Here is a 12482-nt window from a genome sequence, read left to right as displayed (position 1 = left end):
GTTTCTATGCAGAATTGAGCCTGATTTTGCACTTTCCAGCTTTAGTAAATAAACCCCATTGAGTACTTAAAGGTGGGGTATGCCTGTATAACAAAGTATTGAGATGAACTTTTGATATTGACCAAATACTTATTTTCCACCATGATTTGCAAATAAATTCTTTCAAAAATCAGACAATGTGATTGTCTGGATTTGTTTCCACATTTGGTCTCTCATAGTTGAGGTATACCTATGATGACAATTACAGGCCTCTCTCATCTTTTTAAGTGGGAGAACTTGCATAATTGGTGACTTAATACTTTTTTGCCCCACTGTACATACACACTTACATACATATACATAGTATCTGTATAATTGGTTTTGTTTTTTTTTAATTATTAAAAGGAGATTGAAGACAGAGGCTCCTGCTCATTCATAAACTGAAACATCGTAAACACAGTACATATTACATATTTACCAGCTCCTTCCTCCGCTCTCCATTCTGACAGCTCTGGGACGAGGGGGGGACCGGAGGAAGACCCTGAGAGCTGGAGGAGCACACAGAGGATATCGGGAGCCGGAGGAGGACACAGGGGACAGTCAAGGGTGATCAGTGCACTGGTGGGGGCAGTTATGGGCACCGATCTCCCTGTATAGCATTATATAAAGCAGGAGGGAGAGAAAGTGAAGCAGCTGCCAGCTGCTTTATTGAAAGCCATACAGGGGGATTGGTGCTTATAACTGGCCCCACCATCACACCGATCTGTGAGGCTGCACGGCCTCCCCTGCTACGCTGAGGATGCCAGGCCTGGTACAACAAGGCCGGCTGTACTGGCCTATCAGCGGCCCTGTCAGGAGATCTCGGATTAAGCATCAGAGCATTTGCATGATACCGATACTAGTATCAGTATCGGTGCAACCCTAGTCTGCAGCCTGGTCACAAGTCCACCTGGCAGAATACTTGACTTGGTAGAAAAAAGCAGAGAAACCTCACAGGAAGTTTTGCTGTGAGTTTGAAAAACTTAGTGACTGAGGAAATGAGAGACTGTTTTTGCTACGTGCTGTGTGAGAAGTGCTTGAAGGATTCGCCCACCATAAAGGAAATTGACGAGGCTGAGTAAAAACCTACTGCATTGATTGTGACCCTTAGTAAAGTAAGAAGGATTTTGTGTTTTGTTTTATCTTAATGTGAATATGTTTAAAGTGGTTGTAAACCCACTTTTTTTAAAAAAAACACCTGCAAGACAAAGGCATAATGAGCTAGTATAACATACTAGCTCATTATGTAATACTCACCTCAGATCGAAGCCCCCCGCAGCCGTCCTCATACAACGCTCCAGCAGCGACATCTCTCCCAGGGGTTACTTCCGGGTAACACGGCTCCAGCGCTGTGATTGGCCGCAGCCACAATGACGTCACTCCTGCGCATGTGCGCGGGAGCTGCCACTCACAGCATGACCTCCTTTAGAAACAGCACGATCGCCGTTTCTAAAGTGCGCCTGCACCGTTGTCTACAGCGCATGCGCCGTAGACGTCAGAGCCTGTCATTGTACGGGCGCCAGGGTTTAGGAGATATTTCAAGCACCTACAGGTAAGCCTAGGTAATCTAGGCTTGCCTGTAGGTAAAAGTGGTTGTAAAGGGATTACAACATCTTTAACCACTTAAGGACCAGCCTCGTTTTGGATTTTAGGTGTTTACATGTTTAAAACATTTTTTTTTGCTAGAAAATTACTTAGAACTCCCAAACATTATATATTTTTTTTTTCTAACACCCTAGAGAATAAAATGGCAGTCAATGCAATACTTTTTTTTGCACCGTATTTGCGCAGCGGACTTATAAGCACACTTTTTTGGAAAAAAAAAAACCTCTTTTGTGAATAAAAAAATAAGACAACAGTAAAGTTAGCCCAATTTTTTTTTATATTGTGAAATATAATGTTACACTGAGTAAATTGATACCCAACATGTCACGCTTCAAAATTGCACCCCCTTGTGGAATGGCGTCAAACTTTTACCCTCAAAAATCTCCATAGGTGACGTTTAAAAAATTCTACAGGTTGCATGTTTTGAGTTACAGAGGAGGTCTAGGGCTAGAATTATTGCTCTTGCTCTACCAGGCGATACCTCACATGTGTGGTTTGACCACCATTTTCATATGCGGGCGCTACTCACGTATGTGTTCGCTTCTGCGCGTAAGCTAGTCGGGACAGGGGTTTTTTTTTAAAAATTTTATTATTATTTATTTTACATGATTTTATTTATTTTTACACAGTTTAAAAAAAAATGGTGTCACTTTTATTCCTATTATAAGGAATGTAAACATCCCTTGTAATACAAAAAAGCATGACAGGTCCTCTTAAATATGAGATCTGGGGGTCAAAAAGACCTCACATCTCATATTTACACTAAAATGCAATAAAAAAAGAAAAAAAAAAGTCATTTAAAAAAATGGCATTGAAAAAAATGTGCCTTTAAGACGTATGGGTGGAAGTGACGTTTTGACTTTGCTTCCGCCCAGCAGTGTCATGGAGATGAGTAGGCGCCATCTTAGCCTCACTCGTCTCCAGGCACAGCATGGAGAAGGACGCGATTGCCTCCGCCGCTACCGACAGCTCCGGTAAGCGACAGAGGGCACTGGATCATGGCATAAAGGCAGTTCTTTATACATTTAGAGGATCACAGACCGAAAACGGTGGCCTAAGGAGTAGTGGGCAGGTTTGCTGGTACCTCTCCTCTCTGGATACTTTAACCTGGCCCCAAAGGTGGCTGCAGATTATGACTGCTTGAAGACTGAGATCCTTGTGTCAGCTCGGTGTGACTATTGTGACACAAGCAGAGCCAACCAATTGAAAAAGTTACCCTGGTCTAAGATGTATGAACTGGCCTTTCTTCTTAACTGGGTTGTGGTCCATGGTTTCCTACACAAAGTAATCATCGGAAGAGACTTCCCTTTGCTTAGTAGAAGGATACTTTCTCTATGTTGCCCTCTGAAACCAAGGGGTCACCAGGTGGAGAATCCACCAAATTGACAGGCGTGTACTGATTTTAGAAAGGTGGGGTTCAGGGCCATTTTAACAGCATCATGGGCCCCAGGGGAAAATGGAAATGCACTGGGGCCCCTACAAGCCTGTCCCAATTTTCGCACTTACTCACAAGAATTTAAGTATAAAAATAGATGATAGACTTATTAGATTTCTTAATAGATTATTATTTTATCAGATTTGTTATCATTACTCGTTTGTTAGATTTGATATCAGATTATTAGTTTATTAGATTAGATAGATCCGTGCTGCAACCGTGTGCAATGCACGTGATTGTGGTGGGGTGATGCAGCATTTTGGGAGTTAAAACAAGTGGTTAGGAGCTGACATCACTTCCTCACTGGCTGACAAATGTCTCTAAAAAGAGACATTTGGATTATTTTTCAGGCTGTATTCACACATAATGCAGAGTTGCCGGAATGATTCACCACACCGGCAGCTCTGCATAGTTGGCTGTGGTGGGGGCAGTGTGGTGGGCGATTCAGCGCATCACATGGCTCCCTTTTTCTTGAATAAACTTTATTTGGAATGTAAAAAATGTGCACTTCATTACATATATAGTTACATAGTAGGTGAGGTTGAAAAAAAACACAAGTCCATCAAGTCCAACCCATGTGTGTGATTATATGTCAGTGCTTATCTAATAGTTTCTTGAAACTATCGATGCTGAGACCACCGCCTGTGGAAGGGAATTCCACATCCTTGCCGCTCTTACAGTAAAGAACCCTCTACAAAGTTTAAGGTTAAACCTCTTTTCTTCTAATTTTAATGAGTGGCCACGAGTCTTGTTAAACTCCCTCCCTTTATCCTTATTGTGGGGTCACCAGTACAGTATTGTATATTGAAATCATATCCCCTCTCAAGCGTCTCTTCTCCAGAGAGAATACCTTCAGTGCTCGCAACCTTTCCTCATAACTATTATCCTCCAGACCCTTTATTAGCTTTGTTGCCCTTCTTTGTACTCACTCCATTTCCATTCACGGTGATGTACAGTTGTGAGACGTTTTGCATTGCTGTGCGATTCTTCTTGTGGTGATTGTTGCTGGACAGAGAGAAAGTGCATGCAGTAGCGATCACTATAACAGGGTCAGCAGCCGCATGTACCCACTGACAGTCGCAGGAGGAACTGCTGCTACAATGCACACCGGTCCTAATCGCTGGTGTTAATGTAGCCCTAGCCCTCAGAGACTCAGAACAGAGGGAAGGCCATCTGCAATTAACAAGGGGAGTGGGGAGGTTTAGACAAACTCACCCAATTCGCCAGCCAGGAGCTACCACTATGTGCCTGCTGCAGCTGTAGTGTGTGTACTCCAATATTGCATCTGTCCTGCACATACACGTCCTTTCACAGTGCTCTGTGTATGTGCATAGCAGGGGGTGGAGTATGGGGGGGGACTGATGGGGCAGGCACAGCAGGGATAGGATGGATGAGGATGGAGGAGGATGCAGGAGGATGCAGGAGGAGGAGCAGAGTCACTGGCCCGTCCAACACACTGTGCTGTGCACTCGTATTTCAGTGCCTCTCCATACCTCACTCATAGGCTTTGCACAAGTGAGATATTGAGTAAATGGATCGGCACAGAACAGTGACAGTGCACCCGCTCCAAGCCACAAACTCCTGGGGTTCCCGGGCCGGGGCGTCAGCTCGTGCTGCCCACACCAGCAGCAATCAGACATGGTGACAACTTAAAGCGGGGGTCCACCTACATCAACCTAAAAAAAAAAATATTAAAAGCCAGCAGCTACAAATACTGCAGCTGCTGACTTTTAATAAATGGCCACTTACCTGTCCCAGGGTCCAGCGATGGCAGGCGACGCCGAGAACCCGATTGGTTCTCGCCAGCTACCGCCGCCATCCTAGGTGAGGGAATCAGGAAGTGAAGCATTGTGACTTCACTTCCCAGTTCCCTACTGCGCATGCGCGAGTCACGCTGCGCATCGTAACTGGTCCCCGCTATCTCCTGGGAGCTGTGTGTTTCCCAGGAGACAGCGCGGAGGGACAGGAAGAAGCATAGACTCCCATGGGAGTCTATGCCGGAAGTGGGTGCAAATACCTGTCTTAGACAGGTATCTGCACCCCCCTCCCCCCTGAAAGGTGCCAAATGTGACACCGGAGGGGGGGAGGGTTCCGAAAAGCGGAAGTTACATTTTTGTGTGGAACTCCGCTTTAAAGACTGCAGGGAGCAGGTGCGCGCCGCTGCTAAGAAAGTTATGCCCTGTACACACGGGCGGACTTTTCAGCAACAAAGGTCCGACAGTCTTTCCGATGGACTTTCGACGGACTTTTGACGGACTTCCGACGGACTTTTGAACGAACGGACTTGCCTACATACGATCACACTAAAGTCCGACGGATTCGTACGTGATGACGTACGACCGGACTAAAATAAGGAAGTTCAGAGCCAGTAGCCAATAGTTGCCCTAGCGTCGGTTTTCGTCCATCGGACTAGCATACAGACGAGCGGATTTTTCGATAGGAACTGGGTCCGGCGGAGATCCGACGTAAAGATTTGAAACATGTTCCAAATCTAAAGTCCGTCAGATTTTCCACAGAAACAGTCCGCTGAAGGTCCGATGAAGCCCATACATGGTCGGATTGTCCGCCGGACCAATCCGGTCGAAAAGTCCGCTTGTGTGTACAGGGCATTACTGTCAGTTAAACTCTGTGTGCAGTGTAGTGTACCATGCCGTCCTAGCACTAGCAGCTTCCCCCTAGATCTGACTGGCCCTGATAGGGCCCCATATGCATTTGGGGCCCCTGGGCCATGCCCAGGTGTGCCCGCTTGATAAGACGGCCCTGGTGAAGTCCCCTAACAGGGTGAACAGCGGCAATGTTGTGTCTGCTATGCTTACACCCAAACCTTTGATACATACAGTACTACAGAAATACAGCCGCTGGGAGAAGCTAAGGAACAATAGCGCACCCCTGATACTACTCACCTGGGGGTTTTGGAGATGTCAAGAGAAAATTGTGTATGACACGGTTAAATTATGTAACCCTACAGAAAGCTTGGGAGAATGCTGAGGAAATAAATGGAGCCCCATGGGCGCTGGACATGTTTACACAAATAGTGGTAATCAACAACATTTTGTACCACCTAGCCAAAATAAACAGAAACATTTGAACAACTTGTGATGTCCTGCCCTTTTAGAAGGGAGGGGCATAGATAAAACCAGGGATAGATAAAGAGGTTAAAGAGTAGAGTGTATCCTGTCCTATTTGCGAAAAGACTGCTCCACTGACCCATTACTATGGTCTCTTAGCAGCCCTGCCCATTATTGAGGTGCCTATTGGGAGGATTGCAATGGATTTGGTCAGGCCATTGGTAAAGTTCACTAGGGACACCAATATATTCGTGGTTTAGATTACTTGGCCCACTATCCTGAAGTGATTCCTTTGAGAAACACCTTGGCAAACATTTTTTCTAAAGAACTATTCCATGTGTTTACCCACGTTAGATTAGGATAGCAAAATAGATTATTGGATCAAGGCACATCCTTAATGTCAAAAGTGATGGAGTTATATACCCTACTGAACATCAAACAGTTAAGAACCCCTGTGTATCACTCACAACAAATGGGTTGGTGGGAAATGAAAAAAAATATATATATATGGTGTGTCAGTAACTAACAAAGGGGTCCAATATGTCATTGGCACACCAACAAGCTTTTTTTTAAAGTGCAAAGCTCTTAATTCTTGTATGAAATATTAGAAAATCAACGTTTCGGGACTATGCATGTGATTTCATCATCGCATGCCTGAGGAAGCATATTCCCTGCATGGTCTTGAAACATTGCTTTTTCGTGTGATCATACAAACAAAAGGCTTTGCACTTTGAAAATAGCTTATTGGTGTGTTGCCGATATACTGTATTTCATTCATGTTGTACACTGTGACCAGTTGGTGAAGTCCTACATCAGGAAAATGAAGCATAAAGTCTGAATTCCCTGAGTCACTAGTGTGACACCAGTGATCCCTCTATCCTAAGTGTAACTGCTCATTGATAACTCAGTGATCACTGTTCCAGAATGAATCCCATATTCCGTCAATCTATCTACAATATTATAATGGAAGATGCTTACCTGTTGTCTCCATGTCTGATAACACAGGTAGAATCCTGAACTGCTGCACTGTGGTGTCTGGTCTAATAGGCTCTATGTATAACATACACTATACATGGATGGTGTGACTGAACTTTCAGCCCCCTGTTCCTGTGTGGTCACCCAGGCTGAGATCTGCCCAGTTTAATCTAACTATGAAGTGTGATGATCATAACATCCTGTATTTCAGAGTATGTATAGTTGTGCTCATAAGTTTACATACCCTGGCAGAGTTTATGATTTCTTGGCCATTTTTCAGAGAATATGAATGATAACACAAAAACTTCTCTTTCACTCATGGTTAGTGTTTGGCTGAAGCCATTTATTATCAACCAACTGTGTTAACCCCTTTTTAAATCATAATCACAGCACAAACTACCCAAATGACCCTGATGAAAAGTTTACATATCCCAGTTCTTAATACCGTGTATTGCCCTCTTTAACATCAATGACAGTTTGAAATGTTTTGTGGTATTTGGGGATGAGGCTCGTTATCTTCTCAGATGGTAAAGCTGCCCATTCCTCTTGGCAAAAAGCCTCCAGTTCCTGTAAATTCTTGGGCTGTCTTGCACGAACTGCACGTTTGAGATCTCCCCAGAGTGGCTCAATGATATTAAGGTCAGGAGACTGATGCCGCGTACACACGATCAGAATTTCCGTCCGAAAAAACTTGGATGGTTTTTCCGACGGAATTCCGCTCAAGCTTGCCTTGCATACACACGGTCACACCAAATTCCGACTGTCAAGAATGAGGTGACTTACACCACGTACGACGGGACTAGAAAATGGAAGTTCAATACCCAGTGCGCCACCCTTTAGGTTCCTTCTGCTAATCTCGTGTTTATCTCGTGTTAGTAGAAGTTTGGTGAGAGACAATTCGCGCTTTTCAGCTTTCATGCTTTTCAGTCCATTACTGCTCTTCAGTTTGTGCTTGTGGGTTTGTATCTGGTTACCAGTGCATGTAGTCAGTTCGTATCTGTTTTTTAGTGCGTTCTTGTCCGTTCGTTACTGATTTTCAGCTCGCTCTTCACAGGACTTGCTGTTCTTCAGTGCGTTCTGTTAGTTCGTTCCGACCAGCCGACTGTTTTGAAGCCATGTTGTGGGTACGTGCTCGTCGTAGAGTTCGTGCTATGCGGGGGGCTTGGTGTTGGGGTTCTTGCTTTGACCCAAGTCCAGTCCATGAACAGGGTGGGGAGGGGTTCATGGACCAAGAATTGGTTACTCCAGCGTGACCATTTCTCTCATATGCCTTTGCTGCGTGAGATCTGTGAGAATAACCCTGATGATTTCAGGAATTTTCTCCAGATGAGAGACCCCCTTTTTCAGCATCTGTTGGCTTTGCTGACCCCTTATATTATGAAGCAGGACACCTGCATTTGGCCAGCCATCACTCCGGAGCAGAGGCTAGTTGCCACGTTGCGGTACTTGGCGACAGGGAGAAGTCTATAGAACCTCAAGTTGTCTACAGGCATCTCCCCCCAGGCTCTGGGGATCATTATTCCAGAGACATGTTCTGCCACAGGTCCTGCAGAAGAACTATATTAGGGTAAGTTTTCTCCTTTAACATCACATTCTATGTATTTTAATGTTTGCTAATGTATTGTATTTCTTTCATCATTCCCTAATTACCATGATTGTAATATGCTGTGAATGTCCTCTTTATCCTCATGCATTTGCCTTCACTAACCTCCCCAGCATGCTATCCTTGGCCCATATACACCTAGCCTAATCACTTAACACCCCTAAAATGTGTACAAATTTTATTGTTGTCCTTAAATTCAGGCAGAGTGCCATAATCTTTTTTTGTGCTCCCAAACTCATTTAGAACCCCACCCTAAAATTTTTACAATGGGCCATCAGAGGGGGGTGAGGAATCTGATAAGTGGACCTTATACTTTTGTCTTTAAATACTCCTTAAAATAAATGTTATACTGATGTTGGCCAAGAATATTTGTGTCTAATCATCTTGTAATGTTATGTGCAAAAGTAATCTTTTTTTTTTTTTTTAATGTTTTGACTCCACAGTTTCCTTCAACGCCACAGGAATGGCAGACTGTGGCCTCTCAGTTTGCCGACCGTTGGGACTTTCCCAACTGTGGAGGGGCAATCGATGGGAAGCACATCCACATCGTCCCACCACCCCATTCTGGGTCATACTATTTTAACTATAAGGGGTTTCATAGTACCTTGTTAATGGCGGTGGTGTCGGCAACATATGAGTTTCTCTATGTGGACGTGGGGAAGAATGGTCGGATGTCGGATGGTGGAGTCTTTGCCCAGACCGAGTTCTACCGACGTCTCCAGAGTGGTGGCTTGGGATTGCCACCTGCGGAAGAGAACGTTGAAGGACTTCCATTTGTTTTTATTGCTGATTAATCATTTGGTCTGGGTGATCACATGATGAGGCCATTCCCCCAGAGGACCCTCACCCCGTAGAAGAGGGTTTTTAATTACCGGCTGGCCAGAGCCAGAAGAGTCATGGAGAATACCTTTGGGATAATGGCCAGACGGTTCCACCTATTCCTAACGGCAATAAATATGGCGGAGTACAAGCTTAACCACATCATGTTATGCTGCATACTGCACAACTTTTTAAAGCAAAATACTACTAGTTATGTAGCCTCAGTTGGGCCTGAGGCCGGACTTCATGAAACAACGATGGCCCTGGAAGCTGGCTGTCCTGGCTTGCCCCCCCAAAGCACCAGTGAAGTGCGTCAAAAATATGTGGATTATTTTACGGGTAAGGGGGCCATTGCTATGCCAGCAAATTTTTTAATATTTTCCAAATAAAAAAAAAAAAAATGATATGATAAAATCTTGAATTTGATTTACTGCTTGTGTTTCTTTTATATGTCTCCCAGGTTCTCCTACTGCACTTGTAGTGCCACGTGGTTTTTCCATTATCTAAATAACACCCATTGGCACTGTAAACACCAACTTAATACAAAAACTGGTATTGAGCATTGAAAGAAGAAGCCACACATTGTTGAGTATAAAACCTTTTACTCTGTGCACATTCACATGTACGTTATAAACCATTTTTGGTAAAAAAATAACATCTTTGTTTTATAAAGTTTTACCTTTAAAAAAATTTTAAAGTACATAAACAGGCATGTTTTAAAACATACCATACACAACTCAGGAACTTACAAAGTTCAACATTTAAAAAAACTGAAGGCAATATCCGACATTATAGTGTCAAAAATGTGTTGATATTGACTTCATCAGATGGGGTGATGTCACCCCCTGTAAAAGCCAAATTTAGAAGATGCACACAAATTGGGACTCAAAATGGGAATTTCTATCCTGATCCCATGCCAAATGTCAACATGTGCTATATCCCATCATGGAGATCAATGGACGTGTTTTGGGGGTGCAACCCCTTACTTTCACCTACTTGAGTTACGAGGAAGGGGTTGCACCCACAAAACGCGTACATTGATATCCCCTGATGGCAGATAGCACATGTTGACACACTGTGTGCATCTTCCAAATTTGGCTTTGAAACTGTATTAAAACGTTACTTAAATTTTCTTTAAAAAAAAAAAAGTGTAATATTTTTTGGATTTAGATTCTCCCTAATACATCAATCATGTTCTTCATTCTTTTTTCAATTACCTTGGTTTTTTCCTTTATGATGTCTAAATCCCGACTACAAAACATTATCTCCTGGATTAGCCTTTGTGCACTGTCAGTGGTGAAATGAGGAGATTGCTCTTTCACAACATGCACATCACCTAAAAGAAAAAATACACACCATGTATTATAAATATGCAGGCATACATCTATTTCCTCAATCTGTGGTCTCAGACACTCACCTGTTGTGGTGATAATCTCAACCACCTCTCCTTCCTCAACATCCTCTGGTTGTGGTATCCTCTGTCCCCCTTCTTCAGAAGGTGGGGGTTTGCTGGTGTCCTCAGACGTCCAGAGTCTTTTCTCCCCTATGAGAATGAAACAAAAGGTATACTTAGCACAGAGATATTTGTGGCCAGAAATATGAATGAGAAACATTGCTTGGAAGTGGGGTACAATTGTCTGATTGGGCAGAGTTCCAAGTTGAAGACATCATTTATTCCCTTAACAAAGCTGGAATACTTACCTTTTTTGGACAACTTTCACACATGTAGACAGCCCAAGTATCCACTGGAGCACCTGTGTGGGACACCCTAAAAAGTTTGTTCTTGTGTCCCACACTAGTGCTCCTGAATCTAGATGTGTAAACAGCTGCTGAGTGTCCTTTCCTTACATTACACTGAATCAAGTTTGCATTTCATTTCAGTTACAAACACATCTAGACAACAATGTCCTAAACTTCTTTTAATACAAATTAGCATGACCAAATGTAGTTAACCCTGTATCAAAAACATCGTATTTAGTTGGCGAATGAACAATGTTTACTACGAACGATTACTGTGCCCACAAACCTGAAATTAGCCATTTTAAACTGTACAACAGTAAAGAAAAGCACATGGAGCAGCATGCAAGTAATAATAATAATAATAGCAACACAAGACAACTACTTACTTTTTAGAAGCACTCTCTTGATCCTTCTGTACTGATCCTGCTCTCTCAATTTCAGGTCTGACCAGCGTGTCCTCAATTGCTCCTTGGATTGTCATACTTTAGTCATGATCTTGGCCTTTCTCATATTTGAGTTTAGGTACGGTCCATACTTCCCGTCATAGTTGGCCCTCTTCAAGATGTCCACCATTTCCACCATCTCTATAAAGGCCATATTTGAGGCCTTAAATCTTCTCCTCCGGGATTGGGACAGTTCAGGCTCCGGGCTTTCCTCCTCCTCGTTACTGCTCTTATCACGCACCTGCTGTGTCTCCACCATGTTCCTTCTCCCACTGCGCCGAAACAGAAGGGGCGGGGAATATGCGAGAAAGAACATCGGGGGTGGGCGGAGTTTCACGCATGCGCAGTGTATATAAAGCTAACACGCGTGTGTCGTATGTACGATCTGTGAGTTGAGGAAGCGCCGAACGTTATAACGAAGGTAACATTTTAACTTGGGACATCAGTGGCCTATACTGATTCCAGATTAAGGCCTATATTGGGATAAGATTAGGAGAGTTTAGCCTGATATTAGTGTTTTTGTCTTGTGTTTTGTCTTGCAGCAAATATGAAACAATTCAAAGACCCTGAATTCGTGGGCCAGTTCATAGACAGATACAGGGATATGAGAAATTTGTGGGAGGTTAAAAACCCCTTATATTAAAATAAACCAGCTAGGAAGGCATCGCTGGAGAAACTGCTGCAATTTGTGAAGACGCAGGTCCCCGACGCAGACATCGAGTTTGTGGAAAAGAAAATTGGTAGCTTGAGAAGAACGTATAGGAAGGAGCTTAATA

The 12482-nt window shown here is 43.6% G+C and overlaps 1 protein-coding gene across 1 annotated transcript in view; it reads right to left on the bottom strand.

Annotated features, from left to right (window-relative positions):
- Window positions 1-7239, bottom strand: part of LOC141105218 (C-type lectin domain family 2 member D-like) — a 123708-nt gene extending 116469 nt beyond the window's left edge. The window contains exon 1 of the mRNA XM_073595105.1: window positions 7105-7239. Within this exon, the coding sequence (XP_073451206.1) occupies window positions 7105-7189 (85 nt within the window). The 5' untranslated portion in view covers window positions 7190-7239. The remainder of the gene's footprint in view (window positions 1-7104) is intronic.
- Between the last annotated feature and the right edge of the window lie 5243 nt (window positions 7240-12482).

This window comes from Aquarana catesbeiana, linkage group LG08 (genome assembly GCF_042186555.1).
Source record: "Aquarana catesbeiana isolate 2022-GZ linkage group LG08, ASM4218655v1, whole genome shotgun sequence".
NCBI classification, from domain to species: domain Eukaryota; kingdom Metazoa; phylum Chordata; class Amphibia; order Anura; family Ranidae; genus Aquarana; species Aquarana catesbeiana.
Note: the sequence above shows the minus strand (reverse complement) of the source record. Positions and strands in the feature narration are given on the sequence as shown.